Source organism: Mustela putorius, unplaced genomic scaffold (genome assembly GCF_011764305.1).
Source record: "Mustela putorius furo isolate JIRA1106 unplaced genomic scaffold, ASM1176430v1.1 tig00000151_pilon_pilon_pilon, whole genome shotgun sequence".
Lineage (NCBI taxonomy): Eukaryota > Metazoa > Chordata > Mammalia > Carnivora > Mustelidae > Mustela > Mustela putorius.
The window spans coordinates 14,655,105-14,678,229 of NW_025421296.1; the positions used below are offsets into that span (position 1 = coordinate 14,655,105).

A 23,125-nucleotide genomic window follows, 5' to 3' on the forward strand; every position below is an offset into this window, starting at 1 on the left:
TACAACAGCAAGAACAACAACAGAAAGACAGCCAAAGCTGTCTCCCAAGGAGAAATACCGTGAGGTATAGTGAGTTTTAAGTATCATACAAAGTGTCTGGAAAAGAATCAGCTTTGTTCCGAAGTTTCATTGTACAACTTACCCCCAAATAGGCCTGTTGGCACCTGCTCCTGAAGGCCCCCAGAATCAACAATAGTTTGCCCCTGTCTGCCTCTGCTGCACCGGCCCCCCTTCAAGCAAACAAAGCTTTTCTGATTCAAGTAACCCAGAGGAAAAGGTCACATCCGTATTACTCTAATATCCCAATAAAAAATTCTCTTGCAGCTGGTTATTTTTGCATATATTCACATTAGATTAATACTGTATTGGGGAGGGGTGAGCTGGGAAGTAGTGCTGTGCCTTTTTATAAACTCAAGTGTTAATGCTATAAATGATGAATTGAGAGTGATAATTCTGCAAGCCAGAAAAGGAGATTTAAAGCTAAACTTCAAAAAAATATATAAAACAGGGTTAGCCAATACATTTAGCATTTGGAACATCTTATTTATATTAGGCTCTACTTTGTTTAAACCCAGAAACATGAAGCTCACTAATGGTGCTGCTCTTAAAAGTCTGCCTAAGAATTGAACATTAACCAAAGCAAATCAGAAAGCTAGATTTTAAATCAGATATACTTACATAAAAGCTTGCATTTAAAATTATCCCTTAAAAGCCCCACATGGCTAGGCTATAACTGCAAACTGTTTAAATGTTTTTCTGTTTCCTATTGTATACCAGGGAGCCGAGATAGAAGTGGATGAAAATGGCACATTGGACTTAAGCCTGAAAAAAAATCGAATCCCGGACAAAGCTGCACCCCTAACTTCCTCTAACACTTCTTCTATTCCAACTCCTTCCACTTCCCCATTCAAAACAAGCAGCATTTTGGTCAATGCAGCATTCTATCAGGCTCTCTGTGATCAAGAGGGCTGGGATACTCCTATCAACTATAGCAAAACTCCTGGGAAGACAGAGGAGGAGAAAGAGGTATTGTTTCAATATGTCAATCACTAAGTTTAAGAGAGAGCATGATTAGAGAGTATTCTCGGCTTTTTCCTCCTGCATTATTTTTCATATTCCTGTTTAGATGATACACAATTCTGTACCATGTTTTAGATTTTGGTAAAGTGGTGATCTTAAATTTCATCAGAAACTGATAAATGAATCCAGCTTTTCCTGTCACTTGCCTAAAATGATGTCACTGTAGCGAATTTGATCCCCATTAGGGCTGCAGTTGTGTGCATCCCATGAGAGATTATATTAGCCACCCCTTCAGCTACGGCAGCCTGGAAGGTGCATGTATCACTCAACACTGAAATGCCAACTTGCTAACTCTTTCTGAACCAGAGGATAGAAAATGAAATAGAATCAGGGATGAGTAAGAATCATGTCAAATTGCTTTCCTTGGTTTCATGAAGGAACTATGTAAGCATATCTACATATAGAGGCATTGGCTGAGGTATTTGAATCATGTCTAAGTTGTATCAGTCCCAAAGTCAAGGAGATGCATTTGTATATTTGGTTATCTTCGGAGTAGCTAGATGTTGTGGCTGTGCAGGTTCATCAAGCCTTTATCTCCATAGTTTGAGCCACCTGGCCTAGACTGCTTAACCATGACTTAGTATCATCCAAAACGAGTCACGGCCAGAAACCTCCACTATTTAGATGCTATGTCTTTGCAAATGGGACCCTAACTGTTACAGTAGTGATTCGTTTTGCTTTGCTGTTTGTCAGGAAAGTTGGTGATATTTGCTGGTTGATATGTTTAAAGAAATAAAACAGCCGCTGTCTTTGGAAGGGGGCACCACTTTTTTTTCATCTTTTTGAAGTTCAGAAATTTTGGGGGGGGGAGCTAATTTGATTTTAGCAGATGCTTTAACATCTCAGAGCGTAAGTTGACAGAAACAACAGTGATCATAAGATTGGGTTGTTTCTCCAATTCCGCTCCCTCCCTTCTTTCCTTCCTCCGTTGCTCTCTTCTTCCTTCTTTCTTTCCTTCCTTTATCCTTTCTTCCCTTCCCTCTCTCCCTTCGCTTTTCCTTTCCTTTCTCCTTCCTTCCTTCACTCCCTCCCCCTTCCTTGCTTCCTTCAGAACACTTTTGCTGGCATCTCCATGTCCAGGCAGTAACATAGGTCCCAAGCTTGCAGCATCAAATGTGACAAACTTGCTGCACATGTATGCTCAGTCCGGTAGGGACACTGGCAGGTGAACAAATACAGTGACAAATGGAATAGAACTAGCAGACACACAATGGCGGGGGGCGGGGGAGGAATGCCAACCCTATGTACAGTGGTCAGGGATGGGTTCCTGGAGGATCCCCCAGGCTCTGCGTTACCAGCACCCACACCATCACAAAGAAGTGGGAGGCGAACCCATACAACAGCACTTTCTGACTAGATTCTGCCATACAGTCTTACTCATTTTATTCTGCTTGGCTTTACAAAATCTGCTCCAAGTATTTAGGGATGGTCTTCGTTAACCTATCATAATGCTATTTTAGAAGAACCATTTCTAAAAATAATGTATGTTTGACTCTGGTTATTATAAAACTAATACCTGCAAAGTATTAGTAGCTGGTTTACCTTAGGTGATGACCAAAGGTGGGCAAACACGTACTTCTTCCTTCCACCACATCCCCCCCTGCCATTTTGGACTTGTGCGAAAATAGCAGAAGTTGTGCTTAACTGCTGTTTATTTTTATGATCTGGAAATCTGTCAGTATTCATATGAACTGATCATTTTGCAAAACTGGTCTGAAATGGAGGTAAGGAGGTAGTGTAAGTTGTTGAGAAGCACAATCACGATGAGATCAAGATTGTTGATCCAACCCCACTCTGTAGAAGCCAGGTTTAGAGAAGGGGAATACCCTCTCATTCATAAAACTGCTTCATCCTCAGCTAGTCCAGTAGTCGATGGGATCATGGCATATCCCACTCTGTACCACTGAAAGGTCCTAGTTAGATCTGCTGATGTGGTTCGGTAAAAGTCTCATGTCACATGAAGGACTGTATTTACACAGTAAGCATAACTGTGCTCCTATTCTCAGATGAATCCCACTAGGATAAAACCCACCTTGTTTGGGAGATCTCAGTGTCATGTGCTTAGACTTAGACTTTCTGTCCCCATCCTATGACTGCCATAAATGGACCATGGTCAAAAATCACCAGAAATCTTCCTTCCAATGTCAGGCATACTGATTCAGTCCTGAGTGGTAACGAAGCAAATTTGTGTTAGGTAGGTTCTTGTTTTCATTTAAGGTCTCTTATATTGTTTTATCTTGGTTATAATTTTTGGCCTCACAAGAATGACAAAAATGTGCTCATATTCTGAGACCCTCCTCCCATTTGGAGGTCTAGCAAGTACCTCAAGAACCTCCTTGGCTATACCTCTTTATCACTCAGATAGCCAGAAAATGAGGTCTTATAACAAATAGCTTCTTTATTTCCAATCTCTTTTTTTTTTTGCATAATTCCAAAAAACATCTGGATTCATCTTAGCAGCTTCATAAATTCAACTGGAATATGTTCTTATTCTAATGCTTATATATCTGTGACAGTGTTTTATTTCCCAGAAAATTCCTGGGAAAAACGGATTTGGTTAGATTAGATTTCTGCTCTTTTCAGAATGGCTTACTTACTTCAGGTCTGACAGTACAGACTTTTCCTGCTACAGTTTGCAACCTAAGCATTCTGAAATCTGGAATGGAGAATGTGGAGATTCGAATGACAAAAGAGGACTTTGAAGATGCTAAGTGAGTTCCTAGAGTCAAGGTGCTTGCCCTAGGTTTGAGTTGACAAATTGTTTTGTTGTTATTGTTTTGTTTTTGTTTGTTTTTACAGAGAGTATGCCTGTTCCAGCTTTGGGGGAGGGGCAAAGGGAAAGGGAAAGAGAGAATCTTAAGCAGGCTCCATTCCCAGCATAGAGCCCCATGCAGGGCTTGATCTCAGTACCTTGAGATCACAGCCTGAACCTAGATCAAGAGTCCCACGATTAAACAACTGAGCCATTCAGACATCCTGACCAAATATTTTTTAAGCTTAATTTTTGTTATCACGGTGATCTGACCATGAATGACTCATTGCTTGGTGTACCTGATGGGGACACCCTCACACAAAAGTGCTTCTGTGGCACTATAACTCCCTAAGATAGGGCCTCACCCTTCCTCATTTGTGCCTTTGTCTGTGGTGAGCTGATCTATAAATAGACAGAATTTATCACCCTGTTCTGACTCTTATAAATGAGAACTGTGATACTTGATAGTTACTATTTTGAAAAAATAGATTGTATTCAACGTCCTTGTTGTGAAGGTAGCAGAGGGACACTGAGTTCAGTAAGAATAAAGATAAGGGATCTTTACACACGGCGTCTCAGTATCCTAACAGTCATGAAAAGCGGGATTATTGTCAAAGTTTTGGAGGAGAAAATTGAGGATCAAGGACGTTGTTAGTCTTTGGTCCTACAGAAATCAAGAAATGGGCTTGGGCAGAAGCCCAAATGAAGAACGAGGAGAAGGGAGAGAATGGAGAGAAGGAAAAGATGAAACAGTCCATCAAAAAGTGGCAACAACAAGGGAATATTGAGGACAATTAGAAAGAGAAGGGAAGAAGAGAAGGAAGAAGAAATGGTGCTTGGCGAGGTGTGGGGGACCCAACAATGCTCCCAGGGAAGCAGGACCAAACCTCCCTTGGCCGTGATCTACAGGGCATAACCACACAAACTAATCACAGGAAGTGGTCCGTGCCTGTTTTTTCCAATGAGCCCACCTGGATGCTGCACTCGGCCCAAACAATATACCGTGAATATTTGAAGACTGGGTGGTATAGTCAGCTCCTGATCTGACACCCTGTCCTTCACACTGGCACCTCCACCCTTACGCCACATGATACTCACGCACATACACACACACACACACAGAGAAATGGAGCGATTATTTCTAATTCATTGTTATCTAGTTCATATGCACAACAGTTGCTTAATTTTGGTGGTAATTTTCAGAAAATATTGTCTGTCTCTCTCAGTGAAATAGCCTGTCCAGATGCCCTCTAAAAAAAAAAAAATCCTGAATCTGGAAAAAACTCAAAAAATCTCGAAAGGAAAGTGCTGAGAAATAACTAGGGCTGTCAGTTCCATTCAACTGTCAGTTCTCCAAAGATTTCAGGGCTTAAAATGTTAAAAGTGCCAGATGCTATTATCTGTTATTCATGTTACCATTATGTTCTGGTCTTTACTGAAATCAATATAAACTTCCATCTGTACATTAAAAGAATTTCATTGCATCCGTATACTTTCCAAACACAACATATATATGCCAAATTCTCTTACATAGCCACAAGATAAAATTATTATTTTTTAAATTATATTTTTAAATTTGAAAAAATTCTTCCAAATGACATTGGCTTATTTTTTACTGGGTATTTAAAAATTTATCTAATGTACAGTGATAGTATAACAAAATAAGAATTCTTTCAGTGATGATCACCTGTATTTTAGTACATATGCTTTCTGCAGGTTTCTTGGGGTAGGATGCTCAGCAAAGAAAAGGGAAAAAGACAATTATTTCATAATGTAATTGCATGAATATGAGTCCATAGTTTTTATAAGAACCCACAAAATATTTAAAAGCTCATATCCAGTGAAATTATCCTTTTAAAACATTACCACATGTTACTATACCAAATTAAATACCATATATTTTGTAAGCATTATTTTTATATATGTTTTAGTTACAATAACAACTTAAATTTTCATAATTATTGATTTCTTTCAACATTCCTTATTCCCTTATCTTCCATTATGTATAGATTTAGCAGTCAAATGATAGCTGATAAACTTTATATGTTCATCTGTAAATGTACATGTCTTTAAGAATACTTTGTTCTTAATTTTATCATAAAGAAAATAATAAAAGGCTCTTTTTCACTGTATGCTATTTAAAAAAAAAAATCAGCATCCTAAACAGAAAAACAAAGGCTGTTCCACACTGAGACAATATTGGATTTAGCATTTGTATCTACTTTCAAAAAGCCAAGACATTTATAAATTGTAGTGGAAAACACTACTTGGGTGAAATCCAGTTAACACCAAATGGAATAGATAGTGGCATTATCAGGTTTAAGGTCTTCTAATTAGGAATTGCTTCATGTTAGTATTTATACTAGAAAACTTGAAAAGGAGAAGGACCATCCATCTTGCTAAAGATTCCATGGAAGTAGCATCCAAGGGGCCTTCCCCTTTGTACCTTAGAGGGTCACTATAATCAAGCACTCATGTCTCCTTATTTTCAAGCGGTGTACTATTATCTCCTAATATTTTCAAGCAGACACCAATTTAAAAAAAAAAAAACTTAGAATATAAATAATATGAAGAAAGAAATTGTACCAAACCAGGTTTTATTAATTTGGCCTCAAGAGTCACTTGAGATAGTTTACCAATGTATTTACCACTGTATGGTTTTGTGGAAAAGGTTTTGCTACCCAAGTAATTAGTGAAAAAAATTACACTTGCCTTTATGACTGAGATCAAGGTGCAGAATTTTTCCTGGATGCAGAAAACCCAGATATTTTGCTTTTCCATTGATTTTGAGTGCAGACTCAGGATTATTAAAATTGTATTTTGCCATCACATTTTTATATCCATTTAATTTAAATGAGACTTACCTTGAATAATTCAAAATAGTTTTCTCATTTTAAAGAGATCAGTATTTTTGAGAATCAGAAATTCTCTGTTAGTTAATCTGATTTTAGTATTAAATGCAGGAAGTATTATATAGTTACTGGTTATAAGTTTAAGATGTAAGTAAGCTAATTATATAACTGAGGGAAACCATCATCAGTCTTCTGTAAGATATCAGATGGTAAATAAGTTTTTTGAAAGCATTACTAAATCTTCCTTACAAAAATCAAGATCAGTATTAAGCTTAAAAGAAGACCACAAAAATTAGTGATAATCCAGCAAAACATTCCATCCAATGACTAAAGCATTATAAGATATCAACTTAGCAAAAGTGGTAACTTAAGAAAAAGAGGAAGTAATGTGATAATAAAAGCAATTATCCAAAAAAATTCAATGGCTAAATATTGTGGGCAACTTATTACATATTTAACAAACAATTTAAATCTTAATTATTTGTATATTAAGAGGGACATTTTGTTAACCTAAATTGGCATTCTTTTTTGTTTAAAATTTGTGGTTTATTTTTGCAAAATTTCTTTAGTTTTACCAATAATTGTTCTATATATAAAGAACTATTCCCATTTTATCTAGGAAACATTCATTATACAATAGAGTCTGAAACATATTAGTTATATAGCTCAAGAAATGCCTCTGTAGTTGTATTTGCCAAAATGTGAACTTGTAAAGGTATTCCCCCATGAATTGTAATTTTTTATTCTTTATCAAGGACAGAGGTCCATATTAATCAGGATATATTCTTATACTTATTACCTTATTGATTTTGTGTACAAATCCTATGAAGAATTGCAGCTAAGTTGTTAAATTAAAACTCAAATTCCACCCTGATGACTTCAAATACAGTTGTCTATCCAGGGTGCCCTAATGCCTTCTGTTCTTCTGTATTTTTTTTTTCCTTCTAGAAAGACCCAGTGAGCTCTCTAGAAAATTTAGAGGAAAAAAAGTTTCCTGGAGAGGCCTCCATTCCAAGCCCTAAACCCAAGCTCCATGCAAGAGATCTCAAAAAAGAACTAATCACGTAAGTGATCTTCAGTGGTATGTTCTGTGAGATTCTAGAATTAGAGGACTCAGATTTAGAATTTTGGGTAATAATATCCTGGTTTATAGTTAAATGTTCAATACATACTTATTTATGCTTAGAGCTAAGAGGATTATGGAAAAAAATGTATATATGACATGATTTCGTGCTGAGATGATTGAAAAAACAAAAACAGTATAAAACAATTAGATGTTTATGTGTTTTGTTTTGTTTTGTTTTGTTTTGATTTGTTTGGCTGATCAGAATCTGCACCACTTGAGTCAGGTGAACCCAGTTTCTCCGTAGTACAATCATTTACTAGTATCGTGGCCTTAGACAGTTTTTAAACTCATTTGAACTCATTGAACCTCCAGTTTCTTAAAGTAGGGCTATCAACAATCATCTCATGAAATTGTGAAAATCTAGGGAAACAGTCTGTAAGAATATACAAAATGCCAAGTGGATAGTGCATTTTCATTGTACAATAATTATTACAGCTTGTAGTATGAGACCCCTAAGATGTAGAATCCTAAGCAGAATTACTGTATTTTGCTCACTAAAGGCATAAACATTTTTTAATGAGGAAGTACATTAATTCATGTCTCTACTGAAAATGTTTTGAGAAATTAATCACAATTAGATTTAAATAATTATTACATTGAAATTTTTAAAAATAGGACACGTGTTTGAGGTACAGGCGGCAGCCTTTTTCTTTTTGATTCTGCAATAAATATAAAGTCCCTAAAGTGTGTCAGCAAGTTAATGTTTCTTTCCTTAACATAATTATAGTATCGTTAGCATATGGATGATACAAAAAACTACTACCCATAGGTCTAACCTCTCTCACAGCCTCATAGATTCTCCTTGAAAGCAGAGGCCAGCTTTTTCTTTTGGGACTGGAATTTTTTTCATTTAATTTTGTGATTCTGTTAAAAATCATTTAACATTTCTCACAATGATGAGTTCAATGATATTATAAAGTCAGCTGTGATGATGGAGTGAAGGATCCAGAATCCATTCTTGAGGAGTCACACCTTTTTAGGACTAGTTGGGTCTAGCTATTCCTTCTGTGGCAGTGGAACAATTGTTCATGTATTCAGTAACTATTTTTTGCATGCCTGCTATGTTTTAGGCCTATGTCAGATTTGAAATGAATTCTGCCCTTCCAGAAAGTGCCTTTTGAAGGAAATGAACAGGATGTAGGGATAGAAAATGTTGCTTCTGGGTCAGGTGAATGAGTTGAAGAAATGTTTATGTTTTGATCAGAAGGTCATAATCTGACACTTACTGACCCCAGAAGATCCAAGTCAGTATTTCAGGGCGTCTATGAACCTCATAACGCTTAATGCAAATGATTATTTGGGTAAGGGTGTTTATGGTTTTCATCACCTTCTCAAAGGATTCTGTGACTCAGAGAGTTTAAAGACTCGGGCACCTGATGTCAGGAAATATTAATTAAGATGACAGCAGAGGCGGGAGCAGGAACAAAGCTTCAGGGATCTAAGCTCTGAGCCCTGAGCTGAGCTCTGAGGACCGGCCAAACCTGGACAGACAGAGAGTGCAGGCATGGACTTAAGCAGGACGGGGCACTGTGAAGAGTGCCCGGCTGCAGGTTTGTATGAGCAAGCCACGAAAGTTTAAACAGGGAAGTGAATTAGTGACGTAGTGCTTTAGGAAGAATGGTATGCAAAATTATTCTGAAGCTGGAAGGTCATCTAAAACACTGATGTGAAAAGAAGTAAAACAAAACCCTGATACAGAGATTCAGACACGAGATCTCGAGACTAGAGAAAGTATAGAAAGAGAGGGATAGAGTGTTCTTGAAGCCTTGAGGACACACAAGCTGCTGGCCCCTGACAGGGCAGAAAGAAAGCCCACAAAGAACACAGAAATGAGGCCCTTTACAAACACAGGAGGACGACTAAGGAAAATGATTTCCATGGGAACAAAAAGCTAAAACAATTACCAAACTGGGCATTTAGTATTATTGATTTGCCCTATAAGTTCAAAGAAGTTAAGAAAATGTGGATAAATCTTTGGGAAATGGTTCTTACAAAGTAATGGAGGCAGGGAATGGGGCATGAGATGGGGAAATTCAGAGAAATGTGTGTGCTGGGACAGCACAGGTGGTGCCACCAAATTTTTGCAGGGATAAGAACAAAGATTGTACAGTGAGCCCAGCTGCCATGCCCCCCCCCCTTTTTTTTAACCTTGAAGAACTGTGATTGTGGGTCATTAGGATTTAGAGTGTGATTCACACAAATTCCTTGCGGATATAACTTGGCCTGGGCATTGTCTGGACGGCAGGCACTCCTAAGTTTTTTCTCTACTTTACCGGGCAGGGAAGTAGAGATCCCAGAATAGATGGTAAGTGAGGAGGAGAGGTGGGAAGTGTTTCAAGCAAACACAAGGCAGGATCTGTTGTTTTTTCTACACTTACATCCTTAGCTTGCAGTATAGTCCTGGCTGGGTTATATATCACATGAGGGAGTGAGGGAGTGAGTGACATGTAGGAAAATAATTTTTGGTTTTAAATGGTGAAATATTAAAGTGTATTCATACACAAAATATTCAAAGCTGCCAATTATTGAGAGTTTCTAGCAAAAAGTAATCTTTCCTCTTAGTCACCAACATCTGTATGATCTCTTCTGAATCTCTTCTGATTCTGAATCATTTTCTTCTGAATCAGTATGAAAGTATGTTTCAATTTTTCTAATAAAAAAGTTAAAAACCGTCTCTTGACTTGGCTGTCACCTTGATCCCCTGTCTCTTCTTCCTTTCATGGCTAACCTCCTCAGGAAAGTGTGACTCTGTTTCTCTCCTAAATTTCTCCCAGATAGGCTTGTGTTCTCATCATTCCATCAAAACCATCCTTGAGTCCTGCAGGGAACCCATCTGTGTGTGGTTTCTTATTCCTCTTGACCTGCTTGATGTGGCTGCAGGATTTGACAGAGCTGAGCACTTCCTCCTCTGTCTTCTTCACCTGGCTTCTAGGGTACCACACCTCGGAACAGGTTCCCACCTTACCTGTTACTCCTGCTTAGACTCCTGTGAAGCCTTCCAAAGATGGACTGTCTCAGAGATCAGCTCCAGAACCCCTTCTCTCCTCTGCCTACACTCAGTTTTCTAGATTCTCAGTGTCCACTCTGAGGACGTCCAGGCTTGCACTATCTCTGGACCCATTTCCAGTGGCCCATGGGGAATGAGCTCTCCCTCCCCACAGGACCCTGCCCCTCCCTCTCTACCAGCCACCTCTCCTGCTTTTCCGCAAGGCTTCAGGGCCTCATTGCTGCTATTCCCTCTGCCACAGATGTTTGCAGGGTGCCATAGGTCCTCACCCTCCCTCAGCTCATACCTCAAATGTCACTTACCTGAGGGGTCTTTCTGGCACTATGGCCACCCACCCCAGCCCTGATGTTCCTGCTCCCTTTATCTGGAACTCCTGTTGTCTTTCAGGACAACACCTTTATCACCTTCTAATATAAATAATAAACATATTTATCACCTTCTAATATATCTAATATATATATTCTTCTAATATATCTAATAATACATCTAATATATCTCCTTCTAATATAAATAATAAACATATTTATCACCTTCTAATGCACTCATACACTTTGCTCGCCTGCGTTCTCTCTTGTCTGCCTCCCCAATTAGAGCAGAGGGCCCCGGAGGGCAAGGGTATTCTTCTTTCACTGCTTTTGTTCTCTCCTACATCCATGTCATTGCTACAGAATATTTACTGCAGTACCTCTTCCCTCCCCAACTCCGCAAACAGTGAGTTGAGAGCATCTCAAATGCTCCCAACGAACATCTCAAATGCTGTTATAGGCCTTACACATAGAAAGTATTCAATGAAATTATTCCTAGTGCAACACTGTTATACTGTGTTGATATGTGACTGATTTTTAAATGATCTTAGACTGCATTCTTTCTGGATTTCGCAGGCAAACATTATTGGCTCAACTATCATCTTTTCTTATATGAGTTTAATGTTCACCTAGAGCTTGGTGGCTGGAGCAATGTGGTGATGTAGTACCAAACACACTAGAGCTTCAGTGTCACTGAACATTTTGCTTCCCACAAGTGACTTGGGGTCAGCCACATACTTACTCCCCTGTGGAGCTATCATTCAAGTTTTTAAAATCTTTGTATGGATTTTGTTTCCTCATGTTACTTTGAATATCTTGAAAAATGGCAAATTTCATCCTTTGAAGGTAGATTTTTGAAAATTGTAAGAGTCATTCCAAACTAAATGTAGTGTAAAGGATTGATAATTAACCTGCATTACCAATTCAAACAGAAAAATGAAGTGAGATTATTTTGTAATGTGCACTTCTCACTGGGACAAAGGAAATACAAAGAGGAAGGGTTCTAAAAACATTGTGAACAATTTTTGAAGTAAAATCTAATCATGAATTCTTAGGAAATTATAGAGACCTCATGATTCTCTCCTCATTTTCATCCCCAGACGATGTTCTGATCTTTATGGACCTGTGCTATACACTGGTTTTGTAAAAGTCTTACTATAGTTTCATCCTTTTTCAAAAATTATGCTTTGCCTTATGTTTCTAACAGATAAATGTACTTTAATCGATTACAAAATGGGATTTTTTAATGTCAATTATTAAAATAAATTTTCTTAGAGTTTGGAGGCCACTTACTCGTTTTCTTTCTCTAAGTGTTAATACTTTTTTTTAAAGATTTTTAAATTTTATTTGTGAGAGAGAGCATGAGCAGAAGGGGAAACAGAGAGGGGGAAGCAGATTTCCCCCTGAGCAGGGAGCCTGCCGCAAGGTTTAATCCCAGGCCCTGAGATCCCAGGACCCTGAGATCATCACCTAAACTGAAGGCAGACGCTTAACCTACAAAGCCACGCAGGCACCCCTCTAAGTGTTAATACTTTCACTTGAAAACTTGCCCAGAATGTTTCACTCAACTGGTATGGGCACATGTTATTGGATAAGATTTTTCACTGACAATTTGTAATTTAAGCCAGCTATCAGAATCTGAAACAAAAGCTTTTCCCACAACAATGCCATCTCCAGTCCTTTTGCTATTCCTAGACCTTTTTATACCACCAAACTTAAAAAAAAAAAAAAATTAGCAGCAGATCAAATGCGTACTTTATTATGTTACTCCATAATTAATTTATAGCTGACTGGTTTAAAACTCATTGGCAATTTTTGCCTCTCCTGGCAGTATTAATAGAAGTCATTAAAAAATAGAAATAAAATTTAGAAATAAAATAAAATAAATGCAGTGCTGTTTTTGCACACTAGATGGCCATGTATTTCTAAAGTGGGGATCCCCAGACAATTGCAACACATCTCTCACACTCTGAATATTCCAGTTGTACAGTGGGTGAATGGCACTCGTGAGATAACTGAGTTCAAATGTCAATAATTTTTCTTTCCCCCTTCACTTGTTTACATGTATGTACAGCTTCCACGGTTTCCTTTCTGATACCCCATCTAGGGAATGTGGTAGGGGAAGAGTTAGACAATTCAGCTTGGACTGAGCCCTTAAAATCAAACATCTCTCTGAGAGATGGAAATGTTCTAACTCTTACAGTTTCTTTAGGTTACCTGAAGATGACTAGAAAGTAGCTCATAGGGAAAACAAAAAACAAAACACTTATTTGTGGAGCAAAACAAATAGCATGGAGGACATGGGGAGTTAGAGAGGAGAAGGGAGTTAGGGGAAATTGGAAGGGGAGGTGAACCATGAGAGACTATGGACTCTGAAAAACAATCTGAGGGGTTTGAAGTGGCGGGGGTGTGGGAGGTTGGGGTACCAGGTGGTGGGTATTATAGAGGGCACAGATTGCATGGAGCACTGGGTGTGGTGAAAAAATAATGAATACTGTTTTTCTGAAAATAAATAAATTGAAAAAATTTTAAAAAACACACAAAAAACTAAAAATGTGACAAGGGGTAAACTTTGTATTCTACACATATGGATAAGCGTTCACTTTAGGCAGCATGTCAGAGAAAACCAGAAGCCTGAATGACGTAACTGATTTTTCCTCTGCCACAAATAGCACTGAGTGGGCTGGGGTCAATCTGCTTACTCCAAATGAGTGACTTTCGAGCAGCATCAGAGGAAAATAAATGACTGAGAAACCAATGAATCTATTAACTATGGAAGCAAATTCTCTTACATTATTTTTAAAACACACATAAGATACACAGAATGTGACCAGCTTCTGAGATACAATGAAGTACACCAATACAGACTCTGGTCTTTAGTAGATGGCCAGAAGAGCCTACTGCTTTGGTGGTTAATTAGCAATTGTCTGTGATGGTTTCAAGCTTTGGATAAAACTGATCCCAAGGTTTAATTACTAAACTTCTTATCGGTTTCTGTATTGTCAGCACCTTTTCCATCCAAAATGTCAATTTACATTCCAGTATATGTAGTATCTTCAAAGATATTCTCTTTCAGGCAGTTTCTATAATATATATGAAGTTGCTATGATGACCTTCTCTTAAGAACTCAAAAAAATCCTTCGGGCACCTGAGTGGCTCAGTTGGTTAAGCAGCCCACTCTTGGTCTCAGCACAGGTCTTGATCTCAGGATCGTGAGTTCAAGCCCCACATTGGGCTCCATGCTGGGCATTGGGCTCCACACCAGGCATGAAGTCTACTTAAATAAAATAAAAACAAAGAAAAGAAAACCTCAGACTCATAAAAATTCTTTTCTGAATTCTGTTATATAATTGGTGCCAGTATTCCTAAGAGCCACTCTCTTTATAAAACATGAATTTATAACATTTATACTTTCAAAGAAATAAAAACATCTTTGGTTGTTGACTCACAACATCACTAGAGCATATATTTTGGCATCGATTTTCTATGTGATTTGAGTCAGAGAATTAAGGTGATGTTGAAAACTAATACCTTCATATCATGCCAGTATTCTTCTAGTCTTCTGGTTCCTAGATAACATAAATCCTTAGTTCACTAGTTCCTGTGTGTCCTGCATGGTGTTAACTGATCTTGGAAAGAGAACCTACCTCATAATCTATAGACAGAGCAAATGAATCTGTGAAAAGCATTTGACTTTAAGACTATATTTTTTTATTGACTCAGCTGTCCGACACCAGGATGTGATGGAAGTGGCCATGTCACAGGAAACTATGCTTCCCATCGCAGGTACCTTACCACCTACAACATCTTATTCTAATGTGAATACTTATTCTCACCCATTCTAGGAAGATATTACCTGGATCCAGAATTGAAGAGTGATTTAGTTGGGGTTTGGGGTTTGTTTGTTTTTGTTTTGTTTTGTTTTTTGTTTTTTTCCCCAGAAGTAAAGCTAAGTTAAATCTTCTGGCTTTTTATTTATATGGTATAGAAATCATGATTTTTGGTCAAAGATAGTTTTCTGATTTCATTGTGTAGATTATAAACCAAAAGCTAGAGTTTATGTCAGGACTTTAGCTCTGTCTAGTTTTAGGACCCAAGTGAAACCAAGGTGACTTGGGTTGACCATTCACCTTGTGGAATGATGTGGCAGACTCAGCCCTGGGCAAATACCAGGTCACAAACAGTGCAAAAAAAGCTGCATTTAATCTTTCCACTTACCTTCTTCATTGATGTTATTTGCCTTCCCTTTGGGCACCGGTTTAGACCTTTAAGCCAGCACCCCTTAGTGTGCAATGGAAGTGAACTCCGAATCAGTAATTATTGCATTACAGAATTCTAGAGTTGGGGAGTCTCATTGGGTTAAAGCCCTTCATTTGATAAAATAGAAAACCTGAGTCTATGAGAAATAGTTGAGGTGTCTATAAGCCCAGACTGGTTAGAGTAGACAAGCCAGATTCAAACCTAGTTATATTTTTCCCAATCCCCAGTCACCAGTAAATTTAGCATATGTTCACAAACTCAAGATGCCATTTGAGTCGGATATGTATATGTCAGTGTTGTCTGTTTTGTTTTTGTTTTTTCTCATCCCTTTTTAGTGTTTCTGGATGTCCTTTAGCAGATAAGACTCTTAAATCCCTCATGGCTGCTAACTCTCAGGAGCTTAAGTAAGTATCGGAATCATGACCTCCTAGTTCATCACTGTGTTAGGACTCCCCTCATTCAAGCCCGGTGTGGGTTTTCACTAACAAGTAGTTAAGTCATGACAGCATCAATTATAACCAATGCATTCTTTCACCACAAAGTCCAAATGACTAAAAACAACTCATCGTAATTTTATTTAGTTCATTTTCTTGCTTTGCGGATCTTTTTTCTTTTATAGTATTTTTTATAATAACAATAGAATAGTTAAACATAATACTTTTTTCTGCTGATTTCAGAATTTGTACACTAAATCAGACCTATGAAAGTGTGGCAAAGCACTTTCATCCTCTAATCCCAAGTAAACTGCGTAATATTTTACCTTATAGGAATTTTGAATCGTATGTCTTTCAATTCTGGGACCTAGACACAATTTTGGCTCATTTCAACCTAGGATCTCAAAACCACATGTGTATATATTAACTTCTACTTACTGATTTTATTTTTCCTATTCTTCTCTTCTTTTATTCCAAATTTTTCATTTATTTTTTCTTCACATCTTATTATATTACATATAGAATAATAAGAAGTTATAGTCTACCTTACACCCTTTAAAATAGGGCACCCATTTAGAAAAGGTAACCAATAACATTAAACAAAATTAATGAAACTCATTTGTAATAATAACATCTTTAAAAAAGTGAGTTTTACTACATCTAATGATAATGCAATATTTGTATAAGTAGTAGAAACAATATTTGGTGTCTAAATCACAAGTAAAATTTCAGATATTTTATTTTCTTAATATTTTGTTAATATTCCCTTTTTCTAACTTGTTTAAAATTCTTGTTTGAAATTACAAACAACAAATTTATGAAAGAAGATGTGACTGTAATATTAAGCAGATCTAAAACTTGGGAATATTAGTACCAGAAATACTAGAGGGAACTATGAAATACACTTTCCTCATATTCAATATGTAAAGAACAGTTGATTGTGTCGGTATAGATTCTGGAAATCATGCTATAGATTGCCGTTTTTCTAGACTGAAATGTAAAAATGTTAGGTTGAGACATGATTGACGGATTGAAAAGAGAGGAGTGCCAGACAGTCATACTCAATTGAACTTACTTATCTTACTCAGTATTTATTATTCAATCTTACTCAGTTGTTCTAAACTTGTACATTTCTGTACCTTAATAATAGCTATTGGTTCTCTTAAATAGTTTCTCTAAATATTATTTCTAGAAAAAAATATTGAAAACATGTAGACTGAGTTCTACAACAATATTCAGTATTTACGTGTTTTGGGCAGCCATCTGATAAGTAACATCTTTAGGTTTTTTTCTATTTAAAAAAAGACATTTATTGACTTCTTGTTTGGTTATTCAGTTTTTACTTTCAAGTATATTTTGAAGCTGCTCCTACTCAGCATTCCAAGTGAAATTGGATTCCCCTTCCTCTTTTCCCCTTTTCATTCCAAATTTAGTGGTTGATTGTTGATAATAACTATGGGTGGATTTTCCAAAAGGCCATTTAAGTTGGGCCATGAGGCAGAACAGACCAGGTGCAAACAACTTAGGTTCTTTGGCAATTATATTAATGTGCCAAGTCTCTGGAGCTCGTATATACCACTCCTGTTCATCTGAATTTAATGGATTATTGCAGCAGTGGATTAAATCAAACAAAATAAATTTTGCACAGAAACAACTTGGAAAACTTTTTTGTTAATCAAAAAAGAAAAACTTTGCATGATTTAGACAGAAGCCTGGCAGTAAGTTGTGGGCCAAATTTCAGGTTCCTTCCAAAATGAAGTTTAAAAAGAAGAAAAAAAGAAGCATCATCCAGGAGATACATATCTTAATATTTTCTTTAAAAATGTTTTCTTAGCTAAAAATTCATTGTATATAAGGAAAAAGAGTCCAACGCAAAGCAACTCATTGTGTTTAGTTCTGTTTGAATGTGTCATGATCTCTCTGCCTCCACTACAACCATGCGGTTCTTGCGCTCTGTTCCTGCGTTTTCCAGGTGTCCGACTCCGGGTTGTGATGGTTCAGGGCACGTGACTGGAAACTATGCTTCGCACAGAAGGTGAGATCAGTTTTGTTTCTGAAGGAGGGCAGTCATAATGTTGACAGCAGCGGCCAGTGAAATCACCTGGTTTGGTTTTGTTCTTTGTTGTCTGCATATTTAGTTTGTCCGGCTGCCCTCGAGCCAGGAAAGGTAGTGTCAAAATGACGCCTACAAAGGAAGAAAAAGAAGACCCTGAACTCAAGTGAGTGTGATTGTCAGTTGAGGTGTGGCCAGATGTAGTTTGTTGGTCAAATGGGCGGGATGTTGGTTGGGAGGCAACTAAGCATTGATTGAGGTTGAGGGGTGGAGGCACCCAGTTAAACCCAAGGACCCTTGAAGAAGCCATCAGTGTTTAAAAGCTTGAGCAAATTATCTTATCCCTAGCTATGTGTACAAAGTTCTTTGATAATGCCGAAACAAGCAAACAAACAACAACAACAAAACCCAACAATAACAACAAAACTAAGTCTATACTTTTTCCAGTTGCTTTAAAGAAAAAAAGCATGGTGGAAGTACAAGCATGACAAATATGGCAACATTTCCCCCAAAAGCTTTAATTTTGGTTAAGGTGAAATTTTATCTTAAATTTCTTGCTCTGCAACATTTCTCAATGCATTATTGAGACATTTAAAAGCCAACATTCCAGCGCTATGGGCAATGCGCTGCGTAGTGTAGGGCAAAGCGGTGAACATCTTATACGCATGGTCTTTGGTTGGAGGCAGCACGGCAGAGCTTACGTGGTTGACTCTAGAGCTAAAAAGTGTGGGTGTGAACCTGACTCCACTTCTTGTAAACTGGGTGGCAACTTAATTAAGTTCTATCAGCCTCATTTTCTCTACCCGGAAAATGGGACAGTAACACTATGTTCAGTGGGTTTGCAGTGAGGATCATGGGAGATAATGCGTAAACCTTGCTTAGCTCAGCCCTGTGGATCACTATTTCCGGTAATACAGTGCTGTTTTGCTGGCATTTTTAAAGACTCTTATAATTCCACCACTTGCCATCTGTACTATATGGAATTGCCACTGTCTTCTTATTTACCTACTTACATCGCTTTGTGTGCGTTATCTAGTGTCTCCCAGCTGGCAATGACTCTTCTGTGTCTCTCTAGATGTCCTGTGATAGGGTGTGACGGACAAGGTCACATATCAGGTAAATACACGTCCCACCGCACAGCTTCTGGCTGTCCCCTGGCTGCCAAGAGACAGAAGGAGAATCCTCTCAGTGGGGGCCCCCTCTCCTGGAAACTGAACAAACAAGAGCTACCACACTGTCCCTTGCCAGGCTGCAATGGGCTGGGCCATGTAAATAATGTTTTTGTCACCCACAGAAGGTAACATTTGTTTTCTGCCTTTTGTTGTGTTGTGTTGTGGTTGTGGTTGTGGTTGTGTTCACCTCAATGGCTTTGGGTTGAGGGAAAAATCCCTCCTTGAGTTCATTAATCATAGCACTTTAGATGGTGCAGCAAGACTTGCCAGACATTCTCCTTTGAAGAATGAAAAATGTAATATCCTCTGTTTCTGAAAACTTACTACACAGTTGTTAAGTGCTGTAGAAACTGCATTTGTCTTTTGTGTTCTCAAATTTGCTTATGCTGCTATTTTTTAATGGTTTAGTCTTTTAATGGTTCACTTCAATTTCAAGTGGTGATATTTACTCTATTATGTAGTGTAATTGTAAACTTTCTCTTTACATATTTATGTCCCTCCCTCTTGTGAACTGGTTCAATTTCAGGCCAAATTGTAGTTATTTTGCTGCTGGGGAGATGTGACTCATCCCCAGCAGCCAGAAAGAGAATGACACAGTGACTACTAAGTATACGACAGGATGAGAGAGATTTAGAAAACCCTTTATAGTTTCACAATGACTTAATTCCTTTGTCACTGAGTGTCGTGGATTTCAATGGAGCCCTTTCTCAGGAACACTGATCTTAGTCCAGCTTTTTGGTTCACATTCTACCTAAAGAAAAGGCGCTAGCAGATTCAGTATCCACTTCTCCAATCAAAGAGGATCCTTCTAGTCTACTGTTCCCTGCGTGTGATGTGGATTTAAAAACCCAGTGAAGCTTTAGTGAGCCTTGATGCTTTGCGTGTGAGCAGTCTGCAAACTGAGAAAAGCTGGGGCATTCTATATTTTATTTGGTTTTAAAGATACATATCAACGGTATCAGAAAATTAACCCTTCCAGGAATTGCTGTTTTAAGTGGATATACAGCCATATCTGCTTACCGAGAAAACCTACATGTTTAAGTGGTTTATTTTTTTATTTTCAAATGCATGGCCATGTTCACATAGCCCACATTGTGTTATTCTGAGTTTGAATCCTCATTTCATATTTGGGAGCGAGCGACAGTCACAAATCAAGTGTGCCTAATGGCATATTAACTGCACAGTAGCTTGACTTTCTTATCGTGGACTCAGTAATATCCATGTTAACACTGATCATGAAATGTTAACGCTATACTATGACGGGCACATCCCTCAGTCAGCAACAACAGGATTATCTTTAAAAATCATGAAGTTTTAATGATGACACTAAGGCTTGGTGAAGATAGGGAGCAACAGGGGCTCCCACTAGCAGTGGAAGAGTAACTGGTAGAGCCATTTCAGGAAGCAAAGTGACTTGAAGGAGTCCAGCTGAAAAAGGGCAAATGGACATACCTTGTAACCCAGATACTGAGGTGTTAGGCTGATGCCTCAGAGAGTCTCATGCAAAATGGACCCCAGAGACATGTTTGAGAATGTCTGTGGTAGCATTGCTCTGTGAAGTCCAAACTGGAAACAACCCACGTACCCACAAAGTCAGGATGTGTCCCGGGGGGTGGGGGGGGTGCTGCCACATGGTGGTGACAATGAAGTTGTGTTCTAAGTGGATTATAGAACACAATGCTGAGCAGAAAAATAATTGTTGAAGAATATGTGTGGCATGCTTCTGTTTCCAGAAAGTAAAAAACAGGTAACAATATTGCATTTAAAAAGCTAGGGTATCATCAACCTACAATTCAAGGCAATGGTTATATCTGGGGGCAGGAGAGGCAATTTTTGAAGGCATGGGGAGCTTCAAACATCTTCAGGTTTGAAGGTAAAAGGTATTCACTTTGAGAGTATTCTTTAAACTGTAAATACACACTATGTATCTAGGTACATATTACCTATTTCGTAGTAAGAGAAAGAAAATTATGAGTTCAAAATTAGGCTTCAACATTAATGCCAAGATATTATTTTCTAGGAGAAAGGAAATAATTATGTATAAAAACAAGTGAATAATTCAGACTTCACTCTTCTTCACTAGAGAGTTCTCTTGCTACTTGGAAGATTTAAGAGACTGAATTCACTTTGGGTATTCTCTTTAAGGTGGAATGCTTCTCTTTACTATATGTAGAATGTCATGAAATAATGTAATAAAGTGCCTAGCTTATACTTATAGCCTGGCACAACATGGTGTCTGACCCAGACAATTTCCTTTCCCTTTCATAAAAATTATATTAATATATGTGTATATATATGCAATAATTCATTAATAATTCATTAAAGTAGGAATGACTCATGCTGAAATAGCATGATTTAACCTATGAGACACTTTTCTATATTCCGTATTTTGCCCCTCAAATCCACAAGGTTGTTTGGCAATCTTTCCCATCCCTGACAACGGAGAACCTCTATTCAGGGCACGCTCTGTTCCAGTAGAGAGCACTGTTCTAAGTACCTTAGGTGGTTTATTCCTTTAATCCTTCACAAAACCCTGTGAGCTACAGAGGTAGTACAATTATTCTCCATTGACAGAAGAGGACAAGCACAGGGCAGTTCAGGGATTGCCCTTGCACACAGCGTTAGTACAGCAGAGCCCCTGTTGTGAGCACTGTATCATCTCCATCCTTGGTGTTCAGGGGATCTTTTTGTGGGCAGCCTCACAGTCTTTCCCCAGACATTCTCTCTAAGGTGAATTTCGTGATTTTTCTCACTCTAACATGCACCAAAACAGGAATAATTACAAAACTCACCTTACAGTATGGTTGAGAACAATGTGATCCATGCATTTACATCAGCATATCTACAGACTATTTTAAAACCATGCTTTGAGTCTTGCATGGCATACTTCTATTTTGAAAAACTGGCAATCTTGGAAAACAAATGCTTTTGTATAAAGACACATAGACACACACACACTCAAACACACAAACATACACACATACACAAGATGGATGTTTGTAACTTCAGACTAGAACATTTATGATAATTAGACCTCATTTAGTCCTGTACCATAAGTGTCATTTTTTAGGGTTTTTTGAGTTTTTTTTAATGTAAACAGTGATGTCCATGTAAACTGTATCATCAGAAATATCACTTTAACAAGGCAGATGAAGATATGGTTTAAAATTGCCATGATATGTGATTAAGTTGCAAATCGGTCAAAACCATAAAAGACATTTTTTCCTGCCTTTGCAATTCAGAGCCCAAATCTTGACAGAGACACCCCAGTCAACCTCTATCTTTTCTTAAGCAATAGTTTGAATCCCCATGGAGGATGTGGTCATCCTCAAAAGGAAAAATGACATTTTATCATTTTTTATCCCATTTTTTTTAATTGAAGATTTGTTTTATACCCTGGAAGATGTAACTGCATTGGAAGATACAAACTATCAAGTGACATTGTGAAACCATACCCTCACTTTCATAACTTAACTATACCCTTAGGTTCTAAGTCACACAGCTGTGGACACTTCATTAACTCTCCTCACCACTGTGTTAGAACTGGACATTTATTGTCTTATTGTTGGAACAAAACTGATTGCTTAGAGGACAGAGTCAGGGATGTTCTCCTAAGCTATTAGTAGCCATTACCATTACATGAAAAATGGACTTACTACAGGTCACTTTCTTTTAAAAGATTTTTTTGCTTTATTTGAGAGAAAGCGAGTTTGAGGGAAGAGGGAGGGGTGGGGAGGCGAGGAAGTCGGAGAGGGAGAGAGAGAATCCCAAGCAAGTTCCCCACTGAGCGCAGAGCCCATGCAGGGCTTGATCCCACAGCCCTGAGATCATGACCTGAACTGAAATCAAAAGATGGATACTTAACCAACTGAGTCACCTAGGCACCCCACTACAGGTCACTTTTAAAATCCACCCTACCAACTAAATATTAATCCTGTTCATGACCATTTTCTGAGAACACAATACATGACATAAAATAAGGCAGACTTATAAAAACTTTTCAGAAAAAGAAAAAATATAACGAAGCTTATATAGGCCACATTGTATGGTGAGAATCTTACAAAATGGGAAAATCTGGTTTATT

General features: G+C 37.9%; 1 protein-coding gene across 6 annotated transcripts in view; it reads left to right on the forward strand.

Moving 5' to 3' along the window:
- Nucleotides 1-23,125, forward strand: part of LOC101691044 (ST18 C2H2C-type zinc finger transcription factor) — a 297,811-nt gene that overhangs the window by 259,761 nt on the left and 14,925 nt on the right. For all 6 annotated transcript variants that reach the window (XM_045075798.1, XM_004777517.3, XM_045075797.1 and 3 more), the window contains 7 exons: nt 778-1,026; nt 7,633-7,748; nt 14,846-14,908; nt 15,718-15,786; nt 17,789-17,851; nt 17,955-18,035; nt 18,945-19,166. In XM_045075798.1, coding sequence (XP_044931733.1) covers nt 778-1,026; nt 7,633-7,748; nt 14,846-14,908; nt 15,718-15,786; nt 17,789-17,851; nt 17,955-18,035; nt 18,945-19,166 — 863 coding nt within the window. The remainder of the gene's footprint in view (nt 1-777; nt 1,027-7,632; nt 7,749-14,845; nt 14,909-15,717; nt 15,787-17,788; nt 17,852-17,954; nt 18,036-18,944; nt 19,167-23,125) is intronic.